General features: G+C 41.1%; 1 protein-coding gene across 1 annotated transcript in view; it reads left to right on the top strand.

Moving 5' to 3' along the window:
- Positions 1–27207, top strand: part of LOC142741808 (uncharacterized) — an 83946-nt gene that overhangs the window by 32634 nt on the left and 24105 nt on the right. Inside the window, exons 2-6 of the mRNA XM_075851140.1 lie at positions 10949–11028; positions 13765–13816; positions 17383–17460; positions 20603–20670; positions 23177–23278. Coding sequence (XP_075707255.1) covers positions 13780–13816; positions 17383–17460; positions 20603–20670; positions 23177–23278 — 285 coding nt within the window. The 5' untranslated portion in view covers positions 10949–11028; positions 13765–13779. The remainder of the gene's footprint in view (positions 1–10948; positions 11029–13764; positions 13817–17382; positions 17461–20602; positions 20671–23176; positions 23279–27207) is intronic.

The raw sequence follows: 27207 nt of genomic DNA, 5'->3' as shown, positions 1-27207 counted from the left end.
TTCGTTTTTCACTCCCGCCTTCCAAGAGCCATAACTTTTTTATTTTTCCATCAAAAGAGTGGTGTGAGGGCTTATTTTTTTTGCGGAGGGAGTTGTAGTTTCCATTGGTAGCATTTAAATGTTGGTCCCATATAATGTACTGGAAAACTGTTTTTTTTTTTTATTTGCGGGCTGAAATTTGAAAAAACTGTGATTCCTTGATTGTTTTTTGGGGTTTGTTTTTACAGCTTTCACCATGCAGTAAAAACAACAACTTAACTTTATTCTGTGGCTCAACACAATTACGGTGATACCAAATTTATATAGTTTTTTTTTAATATTTTACTATTTTTAAAGAAAAAAAACTTCTAGTTAAATTTTTTATTGTGTCGCCATATTCTTAGAGCCATAACTTTTTTATTTTTCGATAGATTGAGCAGTGTGATAGCTTTCTTTTGCGGGACGAGCTGTAGTTTTTATCGGTACCATTTTTTGGTACATACAACTTTCTGATTACTTTTTCTTACTTTTATTACTAAGTTGACAAAAAAAACTGCAATTTGGTCATTTTACATATTTTATTTTGTACGGCTTTCACTGCGCGCATTAAATAATGCTATATTTAATGGTTCAGACTTTTACGGATGCAGCGATACAAATTCCAGTCGCGATTGACCGCAGCATTTGAGGGGTTAAACAACCAGGAACCATGCGGTTGCTGTTCCTGGCTGTTAGTCCCGGGGGTGTCAGCTGTAAAACACAGTCGACACCCGCAGCATATAGAGCGCACTCAGCGCATGAACGTGCTCCAAACATCACCCCCACACCAGGACGTAATGGCACATGTGTGGGTGCGCGAAGGGGTTAATTTAATGATAAAACAAAAATCATCCTTTAAATGGAAGATGCTATGAGGCTGTGAGATGATGTTATGATAGCAAATGTGAGTTAGATAGCACAACTGCATTCACTAAATTATAAGTCCCTATGAAGGTTCCGCAAAAAAAAGAAACAGCTAGTCAACACCTTTGTAGCAGGAGCAGTCCTCTTAGCAACTCGTGTCTGAGGGGCCCCAACGCTCATCTGCCACATAAGAAAACACCAGTATTATAAATGGCACATGGTAAGTGGGGAACACTCGTGCAGATTTTGCTTTGGGGCCCAAGAACTCCAAGTTACGGCCCTGGGCACAAGAAACATAATGCCTTGCATTAGTGACAGGCCAAACATCTTCAAGCTTCCTAGCTTGTACTTTAAGTGGATCCACTACGTCAGACCACATAGCGCATGTCCTAGTTTAGAAATTAGTTGGAACTTTTTTGTACTGATAACGCGATTTTCCTGAAATAGTGGAGATTTTATATGTTTTGTACAAAAGATGCAAGTTTCCCTTGCTTGGCTCCATACGATTACGATTTAATAAGTGTATTTTATATAAACAAAAAAGACCTGCAGGTAAAATACTCACCCTTTATCACTGTGATGTGTTTTCAATTTACAAGCAAGGTAACCGTGTCTTCTTTTGACTGAGCATGCTTTTGTGTCCCTGAGGTGTCATTATTATTGTGTGCTTTGCCAACCTGCTGTCACCATGACAATGTTACTAGGATCAGAGGCTGCTTCTGGAAAAAACAAAAATCCATTGGGAGATGCCCCCATTGTGATTAGATAGATCAGTTTGTGTTCGAGCAATTGGAAATTGTGAAATAGGTGCTCGATGTGTCCCAAATAGATCTGTTTATATGCTGTATTCCCACACAGTAGAAATAAAGAGTATTTCCACCTAAAATACTAAAAAATAAATATATAAATAAATAAATATGCATCTAACAGTTGTGTTAGGTTGTTAGAATTTCTACTTAGCTATTATCTGTTATCTTTAGGAGATTTGTTCAATAAAATTTGCATTATACTCCAACGGTTGATGGCTTGAAGATTATACTGACTGTCATTTGCATCGACTATTTAGGAAAATCAGCGAAAAATAACATTTGCATAATAATTTGGAATGCGGTGTATATCAGTTGATATACTGAATTGGATGAATGTAGAGATGGTCCAAGCTAAATTAAACAAAATAAATGTACACAAGTCCACGGGACCAGTTGGGTTACACCCTTGAGTTCTTAACCCCTTCCCTCTTTAGCCACTTTTGACCTTCCTGACCGAGCCTCATTTTTCAAATCTGACATGTGTCACTTTATGTGGTAATAACTCCGGAATGCTTTCACCTATCCAAGCGATTCTGAGATTGTTTTCTCGTGACACATTGGACTTTATGTTACTGGCAAAATTTGCTCGATATGTTCAGTATTTAATTGTGAAAAACACCAAAATTTAGCGAAAAATTGCAAAAATTTGCATTTTTCTCAATTTAAATGTATCTGCTTGTAAGACAGGCAATTATACCACCCAAAATTGTTGCTAATTAACATCACCCATATGTCTACTTTAGATTGGCATCGTTTTTTGAACATCCTTTTATTTTTCTATGACCTCACAAGGCTTAGAACTTTAGCAGCAATTTCTCACATTTTCAAGAAAATTTCAAAAGGCAATTTTTACAGGGGCCAGTTCAGTTGTGAAGTGGCTTTGAGGGCCTTATATATTAGAAACCCCCAAAAAGTCACCCCATTTTAAAAACTTCACCCCTCAAAGTATTCAAAACAGCATTTAGAAAATGTCTTAACCCTTTACACATGTCACAGGAATTAAAGCAATGTAGAGGTGAATTTTACAAATTTCATATTTTTTTGCAGAAATAAATTTTTAGTACAATTTTTTTTATAACACAGAAGGTTTTACCAGAGAAATGCAACTCAATATTTGTTGCCCAGTTTCTGCAGTTTTAGGAAATATCCCACATGTGGCCGTAGCGTGTTACTGGAATGAAGCACCGGCCTCAGAAGCAAAGGAGCACCTGGTGGATTTTCGGGCCTTATTTTTGTTAGAATAAATTTTAGGCACCATGTCAGGTTTGAAGGGCTCTTGCGGTGCCAAAACAGTCAAAATCCCCCAAAAGTGACCCCATCTGGGAAACTACACACCTCAAGGAAATTATCTAGGGGTACAGTGAGCATTTTGACCGCACAGCTTTTTTACAGAAATTATTAGAAGTAGGCCGTGAAAATTAAAATCAACATTTCTTCAAAGAAAATGTAGGTTTAGCGATTTTTTTTCTCATTTTCACAAAGACTAAAGGAGAAAAAGCACCGTAAAATTTGTAAAGCAATTTCTCCCGAGTAAAACAATACCCCACATGTGGTAATAACCGGTTGTTTGGAGACACGGCGAGGCTGAGAAGGGAAAGAGCGCTATTTGGCTTTTGGAGCTCAAGTTTAGCAGGAATCATTTGTGGAGGCCATGTTACATTTACAAAGCCCCTGAGGGGACAAAACAGTGGAAACCCCCCACAGGTGACCCCATTTTGGAAACTACGCCCATTGAGGAAATTATCTAGGGGTATAGTGAGCGTTTTGACCCAACAGGTTTTTTGCATAAATTATTGGAAATAGGCCCTGAAAATGACAATCTAAATTTTTTCAAAGAAAATGTAGGTTTAGCTAATTTTTTCTCATTTCCACAAGGACTGAAGGAGAAAAAGCACCGTAAAATTTGTAAACCAATCTCTCCCGAGTAAAACAATGCCCCACATGTGGTAATAAACTGTTGTTTGGAGACACGGCAGGGCTGAGAAGGGAAAGAGCGCTATTTGGCTTTTGGAGCTCAAGTTTAGCAGGAATGGTTTGCGGAGGCCATGTCACATTTACGAAGTCCCTGAGGAGACAAAACAGTGGAAACCCCCCACAAGTGACCCCATTTTGGAGACTACACCATTTGAGGAAATTATCTAGGGGTATAGTGAGCTCTTTGACCCCACAGGTTTTTTGCAGAAATTACTGGAAGTAGGCCCTGAAAATAAAAATCAACATTTTTTCAAAGAAAATGTAGGTTTAGCTTATTTTTACTCATTTCCACAAGGACTGAAGGAGAAAAAGCACCACAAAATTTGTAAAGCAATTTCTCCCGAGTAAAACAATGCCCCACATGTGGTAATAAACGGCTGTTTGGAGACACACAGAACCGATAAAAACACAGGGACATATACAAAAACACCGAAAAAGGCCATGCTTACAAATGGACACAGCCAGGCCAGAAATGCTGATGAAAGGGCGAGCAGGTGCTTTAAATAATAATAGCCACTCCCACTAGTCTTGAGGGGAGTGGTGTGTGGTGCATGGGATGTGTAGTAAGAAATAATAAATGAATAGTGTGTGTGCAAGTGTAATACTATAAGTGAAATATAGGGGGCAGTAATAAATGAAGTGCCTCAATAGAAATAAATGGATAATGGGGTGCAAGTGAGTGAAACATGGAGGGATAGTGTGTACGTCATGAGGCACAACGTGTATAGCCAGGTAGAAGCCTATTTGTGACGCCTTGATAATTCATAGAGCGGGCTACCCTGCTTGCTATGCCAAACAACAACACACCATGCTCTCCCAGCATCAAAGACCCAGCTGTGTCCAAGAGAAGCGAATGTACATAATAATGAAAAATACCTGGGGTATTGGTAATCATTTTGGCCAAAAGGACGCAAGCTCGCAATCCACGACAAGGATCCCCAGACTTGCGAGTCCCTAAATCCTAAACTGGAACAGAACGTTCCAGATGCACAAACAGAACCGATAAAAACACAGGGACATATACAAAAACACCGAAAAAGGCCATGCTTACAAATGGACACAGCCAGGCCAGAAATGCTGATGAAAGGGCGAGCAGGTGCTTTAAATAATAATAGCCACTCCCACTAGTCTTGAGGGGAGTGGTGTGTGGTGCATGGGATGTGTAGTAAGAAATAATAAATGAATAGTGTGTGTGCAAGTGTAATACTATAAGTGAAATATAGGGGGCAGTAATAAATGAAGTGCCTCAATAGAAATAAATGGATAATGGGGTGCAAGTGAGCTGTTTGGAGACACGGCTTGGCTTAGAAGGGAAAGAGCGCTATTTGGCTTTTGGAGATCACATTGAGCAGGAATGGTTTGCGGCGGCCATGTCACATTTGCAAAGCCCCTGAGGGGAAAAAACAATGAAAACGCCCAAAAAGTGACACCATTTAGGAAACTACACCTCTTGAGGAATTCATCTAGGGGCGTAGTGAGCATTTTGACCCCACAGATGTTTCATAGAATTTATTAGAATTGGGCAGTGAAAATAAAAACAATCCTTTTTCTTCAATAAGATGTAGCTTTAGCGCAAATTTTTTCATTTTCGCAACAAATAAAGGAAAAAAAGAACCCAACATTTGTAAAGCAATTTCTACCGAGTACGGCAATACCCCATATGTGGTCATAAACTGCTGTTTGGGCACACGGCAGGGCTCAGAAGGGAAGGACCGCCATTTGGAGTGCAGATGTTTCTGGATTGGTTTCTGGGCGACTGTGGGCCCAAAACAGTGGAAACCCCCCAGAAGTGACCCCATTTTGGAAACTACACCCCTCAATGCATTTACCTACGGGTGTAGTGAGCATGTTAACCCTGCAGGTGTTTTGTAGAAATTAGTGTGAACTCGATGTTGCAGAGTGAAAATGGGATTTTTTCCACAGATATGTGGACAATATGTGGTGCCCAGCTTGTGCCACCATAACGAGACAGCTCTCTAATTATTATGCTGGGTTTCCTGGTTTTAGAAACACCCTACATGTGGCCCTAATCTCTTGCCTGGACAGTCGACCAGGCTCAGGAGTGAAAGGGTACCATGTAAAATTGAGGCCTAATTTGGCGATTTACAAAGTATTGGTTCACAACTGCAGAGGCTCAGATGTGAAATAATAAAAATAAACCCCTGGGAAGTGACCCCACTATGGAAACTGCACCCCTCAAGGCATTTATTAAGGGGTGTAGAGAGCATTTTCACCCCACAGGTCTTTTCCATTAATAAATGCGCTGTGGATGGTGCAAATTAAAAATTTATATTTTTCCCTAGATATGCCATTCAGTGGCAAATATGTCGTGCCCAGCTTATGCCACTGGAGACACACACCCCAAAAATTGCTAAAAGGGTTCTCCCGGGTATGACGATGCCATATATGTGGAAGGAAACTGCTGTTTGGGCACGCTGTAGGGTTCAGATGGGAGGAAATGCCATTTGGCTTTTGGAGCGTGGATTTTGCTTGGTAGTAGTTTTGTTTGGAGTCTTACTGGTGTTTCCGTTTATAATGTAGGGCATATGTAAGCCGGGCGGAGTATATAAGGGGCATAGTCAGGTGGTATAATAACGGGGTAAAAAAAACCAATAAAATGATCCATAGATGTGTGTTACGCTGTGAAGCAATCCTTTCGGCACAGGCCAGTGTCGCACTGATAAATGGTGTCATTTCTTATCCCCCTTTTGGTCCACACTCCGCGCCTTTGTAGTTTGGGGAATTTTGCTGGGAAAGTGTTGTCCTGGTATAATACGGGCACCGTCACTTCCAGCAGATATGTTTGGGCCCTCCCTTTCCTGGTTCCCTAATTTTAGGTCCTTGAAAAATCGCCTCTTCAAACAGAAGAAATGTTCCCCTCGGGCACAACTGCATATCTTTTTATTTCCTGACTTATTGGAGCCATAACTAATTTTATTTTTCATAGACGTAGCGGTATGAGGGCTGGTTTGTTGCGGGACGAGCTGTAGTTATTATTGGTACCATTTTGGGGTACATGCGACTTTTTGATCACCTTTTATCCTATTTTTTGGGATGCCAGGTAAACAAAAAAACGCAATTCTGGCACAGCTTTTTTCGTTTTTTTTTTATACAGCGTTCACCATGCGTTATAAATTACATGTTAACTTTATTCTGTGGGTCAGTACGATTCCGGCGATACCTAATTTATAGAACTTTTTTATGTTTTACAACTTTTTGCACAATAAAATTACTTTTGTAAAAAGAATGTATTTTTTCTGTCGCCAAGTTGTGAGAACCATAACTTTTTAATTTTTTTGTCGACGGAGGTGTATGAGGGCTTGTTTTTTGCGGGACGAGCTATAGTTTTTATAGGTACCATTTTTGGATACGTGCGACTTTTTGATCACTTTTTATTCTAATATTTGTAGGGCAAAGTGACCAAAAAACAGAAACTCTGGTAACGTTTTTTACGTTTTTTTTTACGCTGTTCACCGCGTGCAATAAATAATATAATATTTTGATACCTCCGGTCGTTACGGTCGTGGCGATACCAAATACATATGGTTTATTATTATTTTTCAATAATAAAGGACTTGATAAGAGTAAAAGGGGGATTGTGTTTTATTTGATTACTTGAAACTTTTATTGTTTTCAAACTTTTATTTTTTGCACTTTTTTTTACACTTTTTTATACTTTTTTTTACACTTTTTCTCAAGTCCCACTAGGGGACTTGAAGTTCCAACGGTCAGATTTTTTTTTTTCTAATACATTGCACTACCTATGTAGTGCAATGTATTAGATCTGTCAGTCATTCACTGACAGCAAGCCGATTAGGCTTCGCCTCCCGGCGGGGCCTAAATCGGCTTCCGTAATGGCAGAGCAGGAGACCATTGTGTCTCCTGTTGCCATAACAGCAGTCGCCAGTCCCGATTGCCTGTCAGGGCTGGCGATCTGCTAGTAACCGCTTCGATGCAGCAATCGCTTTCGATTGCTGCATCGAAGGGGTTAATGGCAGGGATCGGAGCTAGCTCCGGTTCCTGCCGTTACAGGTGGATGTCAGCTGTACAGTACAGCTGACTTCCACCGCTGATGACGCCGGATCAGCTCCTGACCCGGCGCCATCTTGCCGGCAGCTACGGAAGCCGATCAGGCTCCGCCGCCGGGCGGATCTTGACCGGCTTCGGTGCTAGGCAGACCGGGAGGCCAGTATTAGGCCTCCGGTTGCCATTGCAGCCACCGGAACCCCGGCAATTTCATTACTGGGGTTCCGATGAGCTGCAAACACCTTAAGTGCAGCGATCGCGTTTGAGCGCTGCACTTAAGGGGTTAATGGCGGGGATCGAAGCTAATTTCGGTCCCCGCCGTTACAGCCGGATGTCAGCTGTAAGATACAGCTGAGATCCGGTGATGATGGCACCGGCTCAGCTTCTGAGCCGGTCCCAAACATTTGGCGTACATGTACGGCAAGATGCGGGAAGTCAGTACTTTCCATGACGTACATGTACGGCAAATGTCGCGAAGGGGTTAAAGATCTTTGTTCAGTTATTTCTGTCCCCCTCTTCATAATATTAAATGTGGTGCTTATTTTCAAAAAGGGCTCTAGGTCTTCCCCGGGTAATTATAGACCAGTAAGCTTAACATCCATTGTGGGGAAAATGTTGAGAGGCTATTGAGGGACTACATACAGGATTATGTGACAATAAATAGTATTATAAGTGACAGCCAGCACGGTTTTACTAAGGACAGAATCTGTCAAACCAACCTGATTTGTTTTTATGTGAAGAGGTGAGCAGAAGCCTAGACAGAGGGGCCGCTGTGGATATAGTGTTTTTGGACTTTGCAAAGGCATTTGACGCTGTCCCTCATAGACGTCTAATGGGTAAATTAAGGACTATAGGTTTAGAAAGTATCGTTTGTAATTGGATTGAGAATTGGCTCAAGGACCGTATCCAGAGTGTTGTGGTCAATGATTCCTACTCTGAATGGTCACCGGTTATAAGTGGTGTACCCCAGGGTTCCATGCTGGGGCCACTATTATTCAACTTATTTATTAATGATATAGAGGATGGGATTAATAGCACTATTTCTATTTTTCCAGATGACACCAAGCTATGTAGTAATGTTCAGTCTATGGAAGTCTAAGGCACAAACTGACTTTTACCTTTATTTCCTGGGGATCAGTTGCATCATGCCTGGGGATCTGGCATCATGGTTGTCCGTGAACCAGACTTTTTCATTTTCTGAATATATTTTGGGACAGGTAGTTGAATTGGTGGATCTCTGGCCTATTTTGGAACAACCCACATTTTTTATGGGGAAATTAATGTTATTACACCAATTAGCTCATCAGGTGTGGAGGGCAGCCAAAGATCTAAGGGGATTTGAGGATATGCCAGAGGAAACCCCTCTCTGGGGTAACCCAATGTTCCCTCATGTACAGCTGCTAGAGGGATCGGATGTCAGGAAGTCACATGCAGTACTGACCTTACAAGATATTTATAAAGATAAGTCACTTCTGTTATTTATTGCAGGAACTTCCCAGTATAGAACAGGCACATTTCTACTATTATTTACAACTTCGGCATGCACTTACTTCACAATTTCCTAGGGGCGGCCCTATTATATACAACTTCCTTTTGATTGGGGTTTTAAGAATGCAAGGCCCTAAAGGTATTATTTCAGCACTATACACTCATCTCCCTAATTCTAAGGTGGAATCTCAGCTACTATCAGCAGAGGAGGCATGGCGAGTGGTTATACCATCGTTATCTGGGGATGATTGGGCAGAAGCTTTGGAATCAGATATGCATGTTTCTCCCTCTGTAAATAAAAGACTGAACCAATTATATATAACTCACCAGTGTTATCTCACTCCCGACCAGGCTTTATAGGATGGGCCATATGTCCACATGGCCATAGATGCCACACACCAGATGCTAATTTCTTACATCTCATATGGCATTACCCATTTATTAGCTCCTTTTGGGGAGGTCACTTCCTTGTTGGTTCAGATTATTCTTTGGGAGGTGCTGGTTACACTGGCGGTTTGCCTATTGGGACTCACCATATCAGAATAGTTCTGAGAGAAATGTTGTTTTTAGCAAAAAAGGCTATTGATTTACACTGGATGGCAGATAGACTCCCGTCGCTAGCTCAATGGAAATCACTGGTTAATAATACTATTCCTTATGAGAAAGTGGTTTACCGAAATAGGAAATGCCTGTAGAAGTTTGACAAAGTTTGGAATATGTGGACTTCGTCACCCTTAACTCTTGGTTCTGCGAATTTATTTAACTCCTCTATTGCTGTACTGTCAGATGTTTGAATATGTATATAAGATGTAGGGCTAATACTTTAACTGTCGCTGTTACCTTGCAGGATTTGCTTATACGGGACTAAGGCTATGTCATTTTGTTCTGTACTAGATGTGTACTTATATATCCTATATATGATATATCCTTTTATTTTTGTTTTTTATATATATATTTCATGTAATGTTTCATTTATATTCGTGTACAAGATTTGAGTTCAATAAAACGAGTTTAAAAAAAAAAGTGGCGGCTACAAAATAAGAATACTTTAGCCTCTTATAGGCAGTATATCGGTGTATTTTTCCTTTGTATGCTTTCAATTCAACATTAGAATATTGTATTGATTATGAAATGCTTTCTTTAATGTGGAAAATAACAAAATTTTGTTACCGTTTGCTCTATAACTCTAATATGCTGTATGTAAAAATACAGGACTGTACCAGGGTGAGGGCACTGGGTCAGAAGTAGTGCTGTGCAGGGAAAAATCTACACAGGCCATTGTACTTTGCTAGCAGTTTAGTCCCCTGTTTGTAGGGGTGCTATAGACCCTTCTTAAAAGGATGCGTGGCTCGTACTTCGTATAAACTATATTTGTTATCCTTATTCAGAGGAGAATTAGCGGATTCATTTTTAGGGTTAATTTTATTAGTTGAACCAAACTACATTACTATAGGGAGAAACTACAAAGGAACTTGTTAGTTTTTGCTATATCTGCCCATTTTCCCCCTTGAAAGGAATTACAAAGTGGAGCCTTTTCTGAGGAAGAAATAAAAGCAGATTCTTTTTTTTTTTGGAATCTTGCACAGCCCCTTTAAATACAGTTATATGTTGTAAGCAAAGCTAGTCCTAGACTTGAAGATTGTCAACTATCCAAATGATAACGCCGATAATTGTTCTGTCTATGGTACTAAAACTGATTAGTTACAGTTAATGGAAATGCGCCCTGTTGTATGGATATTTATGATTCCTGCTTTAATTTTTTTTTTCAGAAGTCAGAGGTTAACACAATCTGTGATCTGGACAAGAGTATTGTAACAGTGTATAGAAGATATTGAGAATCATAGTTTAGGTAAGCAAAAATCCCTGCTTTATTTTTGTAAGACACAACCTATTGGTACATTCTGGATAAATATTGCCCACGTGCAGATAATAAAATGTCTACTATATATCAAATGGGGGCAAGAACATATTCAAACCAAGTATGACTTGATGCAATGACCCACAATAATCGATATATGACCTACAAGGGGCATGGAATACACAGCAAATGGAGACAAAGCAAATATGTGTGTATCTGCAAGGGAGTGCCGAAATAAAGAGTAAACCCACATATAGGAATACAAATGTACCATGTAAATGACAACCAAGTGTAATTATCTGTAACATGAAACGAGGTCTAAACAGATCTGTATAAAGAGGGTGGAAACATACCCATTATGTTGCTCCTGCAAAGAGAGACGTCAGACCCGATACGCGTTTCGGCAGAATGCCTTCGTCTGGGGGTGGGGTCTCTCCAGCGGAGGCCTCGATTTAAAGTGAGTCACCAGACGAAGGCATTCTGCCGAAACGCGCGTCGGGTATGACGTCTCTCTTTGCAGGAGGCAACCAAGAGGCCTACAGCAACATTAACTGGGTCATGACCGCCGACTGTGTATATACGGCTGGTGGTCGGGGGCCATAAAACCCACGCCATTGTAATGGCAGGGGGTAGGGAGACGGACAAGTGAGCCCTAATCTACCCGCCACTCTGTCCCTGCCTACTTGCAACGACCCGCCCTAGGCGACGGGGTACAACTGGGCGGCGGTCCCTGCGCTCAGTAAGTGCACGACAAACACGACAAACATACAAAGGAACACAAGCAAGGAAAAGGGGCCGTTGCCCACGGCAACACCGTGAGCAACCAAAGTGGTGAACGAGCCGAGTCAAGCCAGGAGTGTGCGAGGTACAAAACGAAAAGCAGAAGAGTAGTCGGTAAGCCAGGGTCTGTATGGAGCAGGATCAAAAATAGCAGGAGCTGTAGCTGGGCCAGGAAACCACAAGGAAAGAATCACAAGCACTGAGGGACAGGAAGTGCAGGCTTAAATAGACAGAGGGCGGGAGCTAGCTGAGTCTGGCCAGGTTACGATAGGCTCTCCCACTCCTAAGCCTGCCAGCCTGAATGGTGGAAGCAGGAGTCAGTCTCAGGGATGTATTCTCAGGTGCTGACTGATTAGTTCTGGGAGTTAACCCCGAAGCTGTGCCTGGCAGATCCTTTACAGCCATAGAGTATTTATGGCGCAGGTGTTAGCTTTCTGCCCGAGCGATTGGGCAGCTGAATGTCAGGTCCCCGGCAGTCATTGACTGCCGGGGACCCTGAGGAGAAGATAGAAGCAGCTTTCGCTGCTTCTGTCTCCTCTGATCTCTTCTACACAATGCTCAATGTGTGCTGTGTATATGAATAGAGGCAGCGGCAGAACCACTGCCTCTATTGGTCCCGGTGATCATGTTACTGGTCAAATGATCGCCGGGTGCCGTTAGTAGCAGGCTTCTGCTGGGTTTTACTAGACCCAGCACAACCCTACTAGTGACTGTACAGCCCCAGTTACAGTGGAAAAACATGGTGTAAAAGCAGAAAAAAAAAGTCTCCCAAAGGTCTTTTATGACCTTTGAGGGACAGACCATAGTAGTAAAAAAAAATAATAATAAATACACATAAAATACCCACGCCAATAAATTCCCCCCGCCAATCATTGCAGTAACGCTAGCTCTTACCCAATTCTTCTGTGAAGCTCAGACTCTCCTCCTTAATGTTGCTTTCCCATTGCATGATTGTATTTTTTAAAGGGGGATGATATAAAGGGTTAGTAAATTTTAATCTCTCTGCCATATAAGTTTTTTTCAATGGAAACTATAAAGTTCCACTATGATCCTGTCAGGATGTACTTGTCCTATTTTCTGCTACTATCAGTATTTACTTTACCCATGTCTTACTTCAGCAGTGCCACATAACCATTTATTGCAAAACTAGTTACTTAAATAAGTTATCCTAAGGGACAAAATGTATGGCCTATCCTCAGGACAAACCATCAATATCTGATTGGTGAGGGTCCAACTCTTGGCATCCCTCGCCGATCAGCTGTTTGAAAAGGCCAAGGTGCTCATGCAAGTGCTACTTACCCATCATTCCTTTCACTGCTCAATACTGTAAAACGCCTACACACTTGTAGCGACAGTTCACAGTATTACAATCTTCTCCCATTTTACTTAAATAGGAGAAGGCTGTAACACTGTGAACCGCCGCCGCTACAATCGGTGTTTGACAGTATAGAGCAGTAAAAGAAATGTATTGGGAATCAGCACTTGCATGAGTGCCACTGCCCCTTTGAACAGCTAATCGTCAGGAGTGCCAAGAGTAAGAGCCCCACCAGTTTGATATTGGTGGTCTATCTTAAGGATAGGCCATCCATTATATATCTCCGCATATACCCCTAATGGGTTACATTACATTTTGTGAAAATATTACATTTTATACCATAAGAACAGAAGAAGCTAAGAATATTAGAACAGGGCTCCTACATTTACTAACATTATTCTTAATAATAATAACAATAATGGTATTACTGGTTAAACATACGTGCATTCAAATTTTATTGCAGTTATTTTGTATAGAATATACGATCCTTAGTCTGCTTTAATAAATATACTTCATGTTTTGTGATAGATATATATATATATATATATATATATATATATATATATATATATATATATATATATATAAAATATATATATATGAGGGTTGTTTTTTTTTTTTTTTTGCTACAGTCCCCTTCTACAACAATGGAACGGATAAGGAACCAGATCCGTCTGCTGCAAGGTAAACTTCTACATTGTATTTATTACAAGTATAAATAATATAATCTTTACATAATTATGTACCTGTTGCTTCTAAATAGTTTGTTATGTCAATAAGCATTATGGCTACACAGCTGGTTTGTTCACGTTTATGCACCCACATACATTGTATCAGCCAGGAGTTCAGGACAGCCACTGTCTACAGGGTCAAGACCGGCTATGTTTTCCACTTTGCTCAGTAAATATATCACCATTTGCTATTTCTGTATATAGTGAACCAGAGGGCCCATTTATAGGTTGTAATTGTATTAGATTTAAGTCCATGTGGGCATAATGAATTGGATAGTGAACCAATGTACTTTCAGGTACGATGCAACACTGAATCACAATGCTGCTCTTAGCTTTTCTTACATAATAATCCTTAAATGGGTTCTTTACACACACGCACGCACTATATATTGAGTCCCTTTCCATGCTGCAAGTATTTTAGTGTTCATGATTACAGCATGTCATGGTAACTCCGTATGCAGCAGTATGGTGCCTTTGTCAGCCACCATATTCTCCCCTAGAAGCAATGTTTTCAGAGAAGAATATCTTAGTCATATGGAAAAGTGATGAAACATCCATGAATATCCATGATAAAAAAACACCTCTGTGTGCCACTGTTTAAAATCGACTTCATAGGTCCGTATCAAACTTTATACTGTAAATACATTCTACCTATTCCATTGTACCGCTATTTTTTTTTATTTTTTTTTTAGATACACAGAGGTGACATTAGCGCAATGAAATTAGAGATGATAGATTGTAACTCATATTTAAATGAGTTTTGGCATAACTCCCAAATTTCAAGCATTACAAATAAGATTTTTCAATGTTAAGCCATACCTCTAACACCGCCCAATCTCCACCTATACACACACACACAGTTTAGTCCGCACAATATCATACTCCTATAGTGCCCCCATAGAACACCCACACAATATAATCACCCCATAGCTGCCCCCACACCGTATAATGCCCCATAGTGCCCCAACACAGTATCATGCTCGCATAGTGCCTCCCCACAGTATTATGCTCCCATAGTGCTCACCATACAGTATAATGCCCCTGAGCTGACTCTCACACAGTATAATGCCCCCATAGCTGTCCCCACACAGTATAATGCCACTATAGCTGTCCCACACATAGTTTAATGCCCTATAGCTGCCCCCACACAGTATAATGGCCCCTTAGCTGCCCCTAAACAGTATAATGCGCTCACAGATGCCCCCATACAGTATAATGCCCTCACAGATGCACCCAAAAATTATAATATCCTCACAGATGCACCCATACAGTATAATGCCCACATAGATGCCCCCATACAGTATAATGCCCCATAGCTGCCCAATATAGTATAATGCTCCCGTATACTATAATGCCCTCATAGCTGTCCCCACACAGTATAATGCTCCCATAGCTATCCCCACACTATATAAATTCCCCTTAACTGCCACCATACAGTATAATGCTCCCTTAGCATTATAATGTTCCCTGCTTCAGTATTGGATGTAACTGTGAAATCTAGCCAAAGAAATAGGAGCCTTAGGGGATCTAGACCAATAACCCCATCAATCAAACTCGTACAAAAGTCCAAAGGAATAAATCCAAGGAAAAAGGCAGCACTCCAGGTGAATAAACATCTTTTTTTGTTTACTACTTTGGAGTGCTGTCTTTTCCTTGGATTTATTCCTTTGGACTTTTGTACGGATTTAACTGTGGATGTCCAGAGGACGCAGATACAGCTGAATCCGCGACATACCACCACCAGCCGCCGAGGCCAGCACCCGGAATCCAGGACTGCCCTATTGAATCTGGAACGGTTAGTAGGTATGGTTTTGGTATTAGAGAGACCGTTTTCCTACTTCTGGGGGAATGAATAATAATTTTTTAGAGGGAGCATTGTCCTAAAGATTTCCTACAAGCTTTATCTCCGAAAGGAGAATTATTAACTTCCAAGCGCTAGTGTAACAGTGTAATATTGTAGATTTGGAAATTAAAGGGGTTGTCTCAGGACAGGCAACTTTTTGCAAATTGGAGCCGTAGTGGCAATCAGCTGATCGTTATGGATCCGGCTGCCCGACACTCCACAGCAAACAGATGACATGCAGCCACAGCTGCAGGGGAAAAGTGTTACTTGGCGGTAATGGCCATACATGTAATACATGAATGGCGCGAGTCTTGCAGAGCCACTGTCCGCTCTTGCTCTTAGAAGGTAGTCCCGATAAAAGGGAAGTCCATATGCCTTAATAGGGCAAATGTCTTCACTAGACAACCCCCTTTGAAAGACTGCTTAAATGAAGTTGCCGGTTTTAAACTGTTAGTAGTTTTAAATTTGATGATTTTACATTTTGTACTATGTACATTTTATTGAGCCTGTGCCCGCAAATTAACACATATGGCCAAATAAACACATATGGCCATCTAAAAAGCCACTCACGTGGCTTTTTATTTTCAGAAAAATCTGCTATAAAAATTAATTGGTTTTCTCAGGCCTTTACTACGATATGAAACTGAAATTTAATACAAGGATTATGTTTTCTATATACAATGAAAATTATTACGGGAAAAAAAGTGACCTGGCAGTTTCAGTAATATCCCCTACAGACTTGACTGTGTGTGAACATTAAGTCAAGGAACATAACTGAAAGATCTCCTGGGATATAGTAATGCATGTGGTAAATTATTCCAGGGAGACATATTACGTGAAATTTGGTTTCATCATTCTTTGTACTATCTTGTGCAACTTTACTGAAATCTTATTCTCCTGGAATAGTCAGCTTAGTTCCACTGACATGTGTCAACTGAAATTGCATGCCCCTCATAATTTGCTTAATACAAGCTAGAACTTTCTAATATAGGAATTTACCTAAAAAAGATCAGCACTAGCTTAATGAATTTCCTATATGCCTCAGTCAGCTGCTTCATTTTCCTCATAAGGATATTTCTAAAGAGTATTAGATGTGCATCAATTGTGTTAGCTTTACACTGATATACTGTAACTGTCTAGTCTACTTACTGTACACGCCAACTTTCAGGTCTTTATAGATGATCGGGAATGAGCATTCTTATGAACAATTGTTTGCCCAATCATTGACCCATGTAAGATGGCCCTTATAAGGAGCATATCTTGCTCTGGAGGACGTGTCCTGTATTACGCAGACAACCCATTGATTTGAATAGGCACTGTGTAATGCTTAAATTCCCCTGTGTTGGCGCTGCAGGGAAATTAAACTCTTACTGCCAGATCCACCCCCCCCCCCTTTACTTGTCAAGAAGCCTTCCTAGTGATCACAAGCATCTGCTACAAGTCAAACTATAATGATACTGATGACTATTAATAACCAGTACAGAAGACATTTTACAATATTTCATACATGAAATGTGAGCATCTTTGTAAATACTTTACTTATATGGATTTTGAGTTACATGATTTTTCTTCTGTTACCAAAGCTAAATTGAGTTTAGCACTAATTAGAGGAAAGTTTTCAATTTTTTCCTATATTGGATATATATCACCAAATTATGTTTTCATCTGTTTTCCAGTTTGCCTCCTCCTGTGGATTGGGATTACAGTATCTGTAGCTCAGGTTACGATTGAAGAAAGCTCTACAGGTCCCACAGGTACAACTACAATACATGGTAGCTGTGTGGTGGCATGGAGTTTGTATGTTCTCCCCATGTTTGTGTAGGTTTCCTCCAGGTAGTTGGTTTTCTCCCATACTTGAAAACAAACAGGTTAATTGGCATCTTATAATATAAAAATGACCATAGTGCTTGTGTCTGAATTGAGAAAATTACACTCCTCAACATTGAAATTGCAACAAGGATACCGACTGGTCACAGACACAGGATACCAACTGGTAACTGACACAAGATTCAGAACTTTTGCAGGCTAACACTGTATTAGTACAACAACATTAAGTAGTCCTGGGAAGCAGCAGGGTGCGCACAAGGAATCCGTAAGCCACTGAGGACTCGTGGAGGTAGAGGCTGCTGAGAAAGTTGTGAGACCCAGTGGCAGGGACCGCTGTCAGATGTGGGGTCCGCCTCCGGCGTTACAATTGTCACTTTTTGCAAACTGAGAGAGACAGAATCCTTGAACTGAGAGACCTTGGTTTATCACTCTGGCAGATCGCTATGCGCCTAGGCCGAGATGTCAGCACTGTGTAACGTTGCGTGTCCCGGAGGTTGGAAAAACAACAACAAATGGGAATGACAACAAGAGGTGGAGGTGGACCTCTGCACGGATGGATCATCTGATTGGAAGAATGGTGCATAGGGATGCATTCTGTACTGCAAATGAAATTGGACATCACATCCCAAGCCTAGGGCAGCAACCAGTATCGACACAAACCATCAGAAGGCGTTTGCACAAAATTGGGCCACGAGCCAGATGTCCAGTTCCATTGAGCACACACCATCGATCTCAAAGGCTATCATGGTGCACAGCAAGACGGCAATGGAGGCTGGAATGGAGGTCTATCCTCTTCAGCGATGAATCACGCTTTTTGTCTCGGACACAATGATAGTTGGAGATTGGTCTGGAGAACACGTGGGCAACGTCATGAAGAGGCCTTCACTAGGGAATGTCACATCGGTCCTAATCCTGGGATTATGGTGTGAGGAGGCATTGTGTGCGGTAGCCAAAACCCTCTACTCTACTTTTCAGGTACACTTACAGCTCAGTGTTACATTGATTTGGTCGTGGAACCAGTGGTACAGTCATTTCTCCAAAGTGTCCCAGAAGCCATTTTTTAACAGGACGACAGGCCGCATGCTCATACTACTGTGAGCAGCCTGCGTGGCCTAAAGTGTCTCCGTACTTCCGGTTCCGGGTTCCGGTTACATCCCGGTTCTGCGAACAGGCTGTAATTTTAACAAACGGTTCGGGAAAACCGAGGCAAACCGTCCGGATCCATAGATAGATAGATAGATAGATAGATAGATAGATAGATAGATAGATAGATAGATAGATAGATAGATAGATAGATAGATAAACATAGGATAGAAAGATAGATAAATAAATGCTTTCGTTTTTCCAAAGCCCTCCGAGGAATAAAAGGTGTAATCTTATGGGCAACCACTATACCTTCGTTTGTACCTGTTTTGATAAATCTCTCCCACTGGTATGTTTACATACATTTATGTGTGTGTGTATATATATATATATATATATATATATATATACACACACACACTCCTCAACATTCAAATTGCAACACCAAGAAGGGCATTTTCAAACAGCTAGCTCCAATCTGTGGCATGTGGGAGGGGCATAAGGGCCAGATTGAAAGCAACGTTTTTTAGCCACATGAAACCTCAAAAATCAGATCAAGTGTTGTGGGATGATTGTCCGATGCCTCCTGTTAGTCGACCTGCCAATTATCGCCGCTTGTCGCAAGCTGAGAGCGACAGAATCCTTGAACTGAGAGACCTTGGTTTATCACTCGGGCAGATCGCTACACGCCTAGGTCGGGATGTCAGCATTGTTCAACAGTGCATGTCCCGAGGTTGGGAGAACAGCAACGAGCAAGAATGACAGCAAGAGGTACGCGAAGGCGAGCCTTTGCACGAATTGATCTTCCAATTGGAAAAATGGCACGTAGTGATCCATTCTGTACTGAAAGGGAAATTGGACATCACATCCCAAGCCTAGGGCGGCAACCAGTGTTGACACATACCATCAGAAGGCGTTTTCACGATATTGGTCTACAAGCCAGAGGTCGAGCTACAGGTGTTCCATTGACTACACGCCACCGCTCTCAAAGGCTATCATGGTGCACAGCAAGACGGCAATGGAGGCTGGAAAAGACGTCTATCCTCGTCAGTGATAAGACCCGCTTATGTCTCAGATGCAATGATAGCCGGAGATTGGTCTGGAGACCACATGGGCAATGCCATAAAGAGGCCTTCACAAGGGACGTCACACCGATCCTACTTCCGGGATTATGGTGTGGAGTGGCATAATGCATGGTAGCCGGCCCCCTCTAGTCTTCATTTCAGGTACACTAACAGCTCGGCCTTACATTGATTTTGTCGTGGAACCAGTAATAGGGCCATTTCTCCAAAGTGTCCCAGAAGTCGATTTTCAACAGGACAATGCCAGGCCGCATGTTGCTTGTGCTACTGTGAGCAGCCTGCGTGGCCTAAACGTTCTACCATGGCCTGCAGAGTCTCTGGACTTGTCTCCTATCGAGCACATCTGGGACATCATTGATCGGCAATTGCAAAGGGAGCTCCCAGCAGCCAATCTTGATGTGTCCAAGTGCATTCAGTGTAGCATAATATTCCTCAGTCAACCATTAATAACCTCATTGATAGCATTCCAAGATGTGTAAGTGCATGTATCCCTGTGCGCTCATACTCCATACTGAATAAATCAGGATGTTTGGACTATTTTGCTTCTATTTGTTTTTTTATTTGCATATCATTAACATGTCTATAGATCCTGTGATTTCCACAATTCCAAAACATTTACTTCTTTGTGTTGCAATTTCAATGTTGAGGAGTGTAAATTGCAAGCCCCATTGTGGACAGGGACTAATATGAATGGAAACAATCTCTGTACAGCTCTGTGGAATATTTTGGCACTAAATAAACAAATTAAAAATGGTTGCAGGATTCAATTAAATGCAATGTATTTAATACATTGCATATGTCGCACAAACTATGTGAGAATCGGCTATTACAAGTACTTTTGGCTTCTACACATGGTAACAGTACAGTTCAGATTTATTTCACCTGTATCTTCATTGTTTTATAGGTAGTTCACCAATGGCAAATACTGATTGGCCAGGAGATACAGCTCAGGCTACACAAACACAAGGGCATGTGAGTGTCTTGATCACTATGTTAAAAGAAACATGTTGTCTGGAAACAAAGGGCAATGCAGGGATTTCTCTAGGAGGTCAATGGTTACTAGGGATTGTCACTTGATAACACAATTCCAAATAGCTGTGTAGTCACTGACCTGACCTAGTGCTACTTTCACACAGCTGCAATTTGGTTAAAAAAAATCCTTTAAAGAGGCTCTGTCACCATATTATAAGTGAAAATATATTTTGAAAAACTATCATTTTTGAGCAAGTTATAAACAATTTTAGATTTATGCTAATTAGTTTCTTATACAGCTGGGTGTTTTTTTTTACTTTTTACCAACTGGGCGTTGTACAGAGGAGTGTATTACATGGACCAATCAGTGACCAATCAGCATCATACACGTCTCATTCTTCCAGCCCAGTGTGATTGTGCAGTGAAAGAAGCTGGGCTGGAATAATGAGAAGTGTATGACACTGATTAGTCACTGATTGGTCAGCGTCATACACTCCTCTGTACAACGCACAGTTGGTACAAAGTAAAAACACCCCCAGTTGTCTATTAAGAAACAAATTAGTATAAATCTAAAATTGCTCATAACTTGTTCAAAAATAATTGTTTTTCAAAATAAAAACCACTGCTGTTATCTACATTACAGCGCCAATCAGATTATGTAGAAGATAGGGCACTTATAATCTGGTGACAGAGCCTCTTTAAGGGATAACACAACAGTAGCACAAATCTCTCTTCTATCCTAAACTACAGGTTAATAGCCTTTCAGCTACACTAGGTAAGTATTTCTTTTTAGCCTCTGAATGTAGATAACAATGCATCTATTCACTGACAGAAAACTGAGGAAATAGTGAGGAACTGAAATGCAAAGTATTAGACAGATTACAACGTTTCATTATTCAAAGATAAAACATTAGTAACAGAAGCCTAGTCAACCTATTTTAACGGTTTTGCTATTGTTAAGCTGTTGTTTACATGATAGGCTATGTTCAGATCCACCACAGAAATTTAAGGCCTATTTTTTAAGCTTGAATTCCGGAACATGTGAATAGGGCCTAACAGCCATACTTTGAATCTATACATCGGGAGGATCTTCCAAGAGATTCCTCCAACAGGAGGCTGCAACTTATCCCACTGTATAGGCATACAGTGGGATACGTCGCTCATGAACTCCAATTGTAAAAAAAAATACATACTGCGCAGTATACTATTTTTTACTTTATTCATCTATATAGAATTGTGTAGTCTACTATGCTACTCTATACAGCAGAAAAAAAAATTTATGCAGATACATACCAGCCTGGCAGGTCATACGGAGGATGAATGGGTTCGATGTGTACGCCGGGAGCGCTATGTGAACAGGCACTAAAATACAATAGGCCCACTATTATTTGTGTAGGGTCTTCTTACATTTAGCTCATGATAGAAATTTGTTAGTCAGTCCTGTCACTCTTCTGTCTTAATATATTATTAACATTGTAAAGCACACAATTAGGATTGCGTTGTATTTTCTAGTGCACATTTGTTAACCAGTGTAGCTTTTAGCCTAAAAGTTACACTTGTTAACACACATTCACTAGGGAACTCAACACCATCAGTTAACGAAAGGTATAGCAGTTTTGTCTTGTCTTTTATCTACCATTGTCAGGAGGACATCCTAGGCATATAGCAGTTGTACTGAACATGTTCTTTTTTGCCTACTGCCAAGTGCAGTTCTGTCACAGAAATGTGTATTTGTGAATGCACCAGGATAAAAAGTAGCGCTAAATGACACTTTTCTATATGAACTCTTAAGGATGCATTCACACACAGCGTTTTTTGGAAAATGACACTGCGGTTTTGATGCATTTTTTTGAGGCAAAGCCAGAAGTGGAACCAGCAGGAAGGAGAAGCATACGTTTTTTTCTTTTTGTATTACCCATTCCTTTTGGATGCCCTTCTGGCTATGGCAAAAAAAAAACAAAAAAAACTGCTCAGGTCAACACCTATCTGTATGCCCTACAAGAGCATATAAATATCACCACAAGGGGTCCTCTGCTTGGGACCCCTTCATCTATTCACTTGACTTGACTATGTATTACACAGTCATCAATTGATTTCAAGAAATACTATATTTTCAATTATTGCTGGACAACCCTTTTAAATATATATTTCAGTTACATCATTAAATGGCATGTCTACCACACATAACAATGGTACTAGTTTTGGGTGTGTAGGGGCTGGTACACACACCAATTTCCAGATCAAACAATTCCTGACACTGATTATAATGGAGAGAATGTATGTACTCTGCTCTAATCTTCACACTCTGGTTGAGATTCTTGAATTTGTAATGTACTTAATAAAAAATGACTATATCATTTAGAAAAAGGCCACATATTAAAAAATGTTTATTTTATCATGCAGAAAAATAATAAATTTCATAAATATGCCTACTGCCAATTTATGCCAAATTTGCTCTGTTGACAAATAATTTACTAACAAATCTTATTTATCAATGTTGCCACAGGAAGCAAAGTGTCACCTTTTTAACTGCATGGGAGAGCACTGTTACGCGAATGAATCACTACCTGAAAATTCTGCCAATGGCACATGCACTACTTACTGTGCGGTAAGAGGATTCTTTTTCCAAAACCTAGATAAGAAAAATGGTCACATACTGTAACTTAAAGAGGCTCTGTCACCACATTATAAGTGGCCTATATTGTACATGATGTGATCGGCGCTGTAATGTAGATTACAGCAGTATTTTTTAGAAAAACTATCATTTTTGACAGAGTTATGACCTATATTAGCTTTATGCTAATGAGTTTATCAATGGACAACTGGGCGTGTTTTACTTTTTGACCAAGTGGCAAGTGGGCGTTGTGGAGAAAAGTGTATGACGCTGACCAATCAGCGTCATACACTTCTCTCCATTCATTTACTCTGCACATAGCGATATAGCTATATTGCTAACTGCAGCCACATACACAAATACTAACATTACTGCAGTGTCCTGACAATGAATAGACATTACCTCCAGCCAGGACGAGATGTGTATTCAGAATCCTGACCACTTCTCTGCACTTCTCTGTGATTTACAGCATAGCAGGCGTAGTCTCGCGAGATTACGCTGTAAACTGTCATTTACAGCGAGATCTCGCTGTGCTGTGCTGTAAATCACAGAGAAGTGCAGAGAAGTGGTCAGGATTCTGAATACATATCACGTCCTGGCTGGAGGTAATGTATATTCATTGTCAGGACACTGCAGTAATGTTATAGAGTGTGTATGTGGCTGCACATAACGATACAGCTATATCGCTATGTGCAGTGTAAATGAATGGAGAGGAGTGTATGACGCTGACCAATCAGTGTGATACACTTCTCTCCATCCTCTGTACAACGCCCACTTGGCCAAAAAGTAAAACACGCCCAGTTGTCCATTGAGAAACTCATTAGCATAAAGCTAATATAGGTCATAACTCCGTCAAAAATGATCGTTTTTCTAAATAAAAAACACTGCTGTAATCTACATTGCAGCGCCGATCATATCATGTACAATATAGGCCACTTATAATGTGGTGACAGAGCCTCTTTAAATGGTGGTACTAGCACAAAGGGGAACTTCGGGCAAAGTTTCATAATAAGTCAAGAACCTATTAGGGTCATTAAACATACCAGGACCATTAAAAACTACACTCTGGTCTCTCAAATGCAGGTTTCCGAGATGTACGACACAATATAGCCTATAATAAAATGGCGGCATGTTATTTATCTGTACAGGAGAGGTTGTAAAAAAGACTCCCCCCCCCCCCCCCCGCACTCTCTAACATTACTTCCTTCTCTGAAGCTTCACTTACAGAATTCCTGGTCTATCCGCCCCCTGCATTTATACTGCACATAATATTGTAATCACTGCTTGATTTCAGGTCATTTTTATATTTCTGGTCCAAATGCCGGAGGAGGCAGATAAAATTGAGCAGAGAACGTGAGTATTACCAGTATTATGTACAGGGTGCATGCAGAGCGTTGGCAAGCAGGAAGTCTGTGAGATGCAGTTTCGGCAAATAGCTGCAGCAGAGGCGTAGCTAGGTTCTCCTGCACCCGGGGCAAAGATTCAGATTGGCACCCCCCCCCCACAACTTATTTCCCGACATCTCCTTCCCCCTCGCCATGTTTTCTTTCCCTACCAATCAATGAGGTGTAATTTTTTTTTCACAATTTTTTAATGTAACGCGAGTATAAAAGCATTTCTACATTTTACAAGTGATATAGTTCTATAATGTAATTAACATAAAAATAAATTAACAGAAAATAAATTAAAGAGGCCACACACAGCCCCCTGTAGATAGCGGCACACTCCCCCCCCCCCCACCCCTTGTACATAGTGCCAAACACAGCCCGCTTCCCCCCTAGTAGATAGCGCCACACTCCCCCCCCCCTTGTAAATAGCGCCACATTCCCCCGTTTTAAATAGCGCCACACTCCCACCCCTTGTACTTAGCGCCACACTGTGAACAGACCGGTGAGCGGTAGCCTACCGCTACCACTCTCCGCTCTGCCTGGTGTGACTTACCGGAGGAGCCGAGGAGGTCATGCTTCTGACTAGGGTTGGTGACCGCCAGGGCCAGCCTTAGGTTGGATGGCGCCTTGTGCGGGACTCTCTATTGCCGCCCCCTACACAAACCAAAAATTAACCACATATATAGACACGCTGGAACATATATACTGTACATACGTAAAGACACAGATATTTAGACATACAGGAAAATATACAAACACACGTTCTGGAATACATACATACAGGTAAATATATAGACGTACAGACACATATACACACACACCGGCAGATAAATACACAGACAGGAACATATACAAATACATAAAAGACACATATATACAAGCAAAAAGACACATTCACAAACAGACCAATATATACGCACACAGGCACATATGTACACAGCACAGATAATGTAGTAGTTTTACCTGCAGTCCTATGTAACACCACAGATAACACACAGTGATAACTCTGAGTACAGATAATATAGTAGTATTACCTGCAGTCCTATGTAACACCACAGATAACACAGTGATAACTCTGAGTACAGATAATGTAGTAGATGTTACCTGCGGTCCTATGTAACACCACAGATAACACAATGATAACTCTCTGGGTACAGATAATGTAGTAGATGTTACCTGCAGTCCTATGTAACACCACAGATAACACAATGATAACTCTCTGGGTACAGATAATGTAGTAGATGTTACCTGCAGTCCTATGTAACACCACAGATAACACATAGTGATAACTCTCTGATTACAGATAATGTAGTAGCTGTTGCCTGCAGTCCTATGTAACACCACAGATAACACATAGTGATAACTCTCTGAGTACTGATAATGTAGTTGTGTCCCCTGCAGTCCTATGTAACACCACAGATAACGCAGTGATAACTCTCTGAGTACAGATAATGTAGTAGATGTTACCTGCAGTCCTATGTAACACCACAGATAACACATAGTGATAACTCTCTGAGTACTGATAATGTAGTTGTGTCCCCTGCAGTCCTATGTAACAGCACAGATAACACATTGTGCTAAATTACAATCTCAGCTCTGCTACACAGTACAGATAATGTAGTAGATGTTACCTGCAGTCCTATGTAACACTACAGATAGCACAGTGATAACTCTCTGAGTACTGATAATGTAGTAGATATAAGAGACAAACACATGCAGAGACACAAACACACACACACACACACACACACACACACACACACACACACACACACACACACACACACTGTAACATACTCATACAGAGACACACACTGTATTCACACTACACACACATATACACACAAGACACTCACCATGTCTCCTTGCTGACAGGTCAGGACCGGCTGTGGGCGGAGCTTCCTCTCTGCTTCTCGGCATGTGTAACTTAAGAGCTGGAAGGCTGCAGCACGGGAGTGGACCTGTCCCCTGACCTGAGTCATCTGACCTCATGTCACTGATGTGAGGTCAGGTGACAAGTCAGGTGACTGGACTGGTCCACTCCCTGGCCGTCACAGACCCCAGTCAGAACGCCCTAATTTCCTTGCTCTCCTAAGCTGCTGCAGGTGTCCAACATACGGGGCGCCTGTCAACAGCGATCAGCTGCTCTTCGGCGCCCCCCCCCTTCCCTTGCGCCCGGGGCACATGCCCCGCCTGCCACCCCTAGCTACGCCCCTGGCTGCAGAGTAGGAAGTGATGTCAGAGAAGTGGGTGTTGTTTTGCCAACGTCTGCTGTACAGCCCAGTAACATGAAGCCATTTTGTTATTTCCTGTGGTATTAGAGACCTACAGTATAGTGTACAGAGCACCTCAAAAATTTGCACTTGAGGGACCAGTTTGACAGAATGAATGTTCCTGGTATATTTAATTGGTGCCTCCATTTTACTAACTATGAAAATGTTTCACTTTAAATAAAGGCATCCATAAGATGCCATAATATAGAAATGCTATTAGATGCATTTGGCACCTTCTAAACACACTCTTGAAGTAAGCAAA

This window comes from Rhinoderma darwinii, chromosome 2 (genome assembly GCF_050947455.1).
Source record: "Rhinoderma darwinii isolate aRhiDar2 chromosome 2, aRhiDar2.hap1, whole genome shotgun sequence".
NCBI classification, from domain to species: domain Eukaryota; kingdom Metazoa; phylum Chordata; class Amphibia; order Anura; family Rhinodermatidae; genus Rhinoderma; species Rhinoderma darwinii.
Note: the sequence above shows the minus strand (reverse complement) of the source record. Positions and strands in the feature narration are given on the sequence as shown.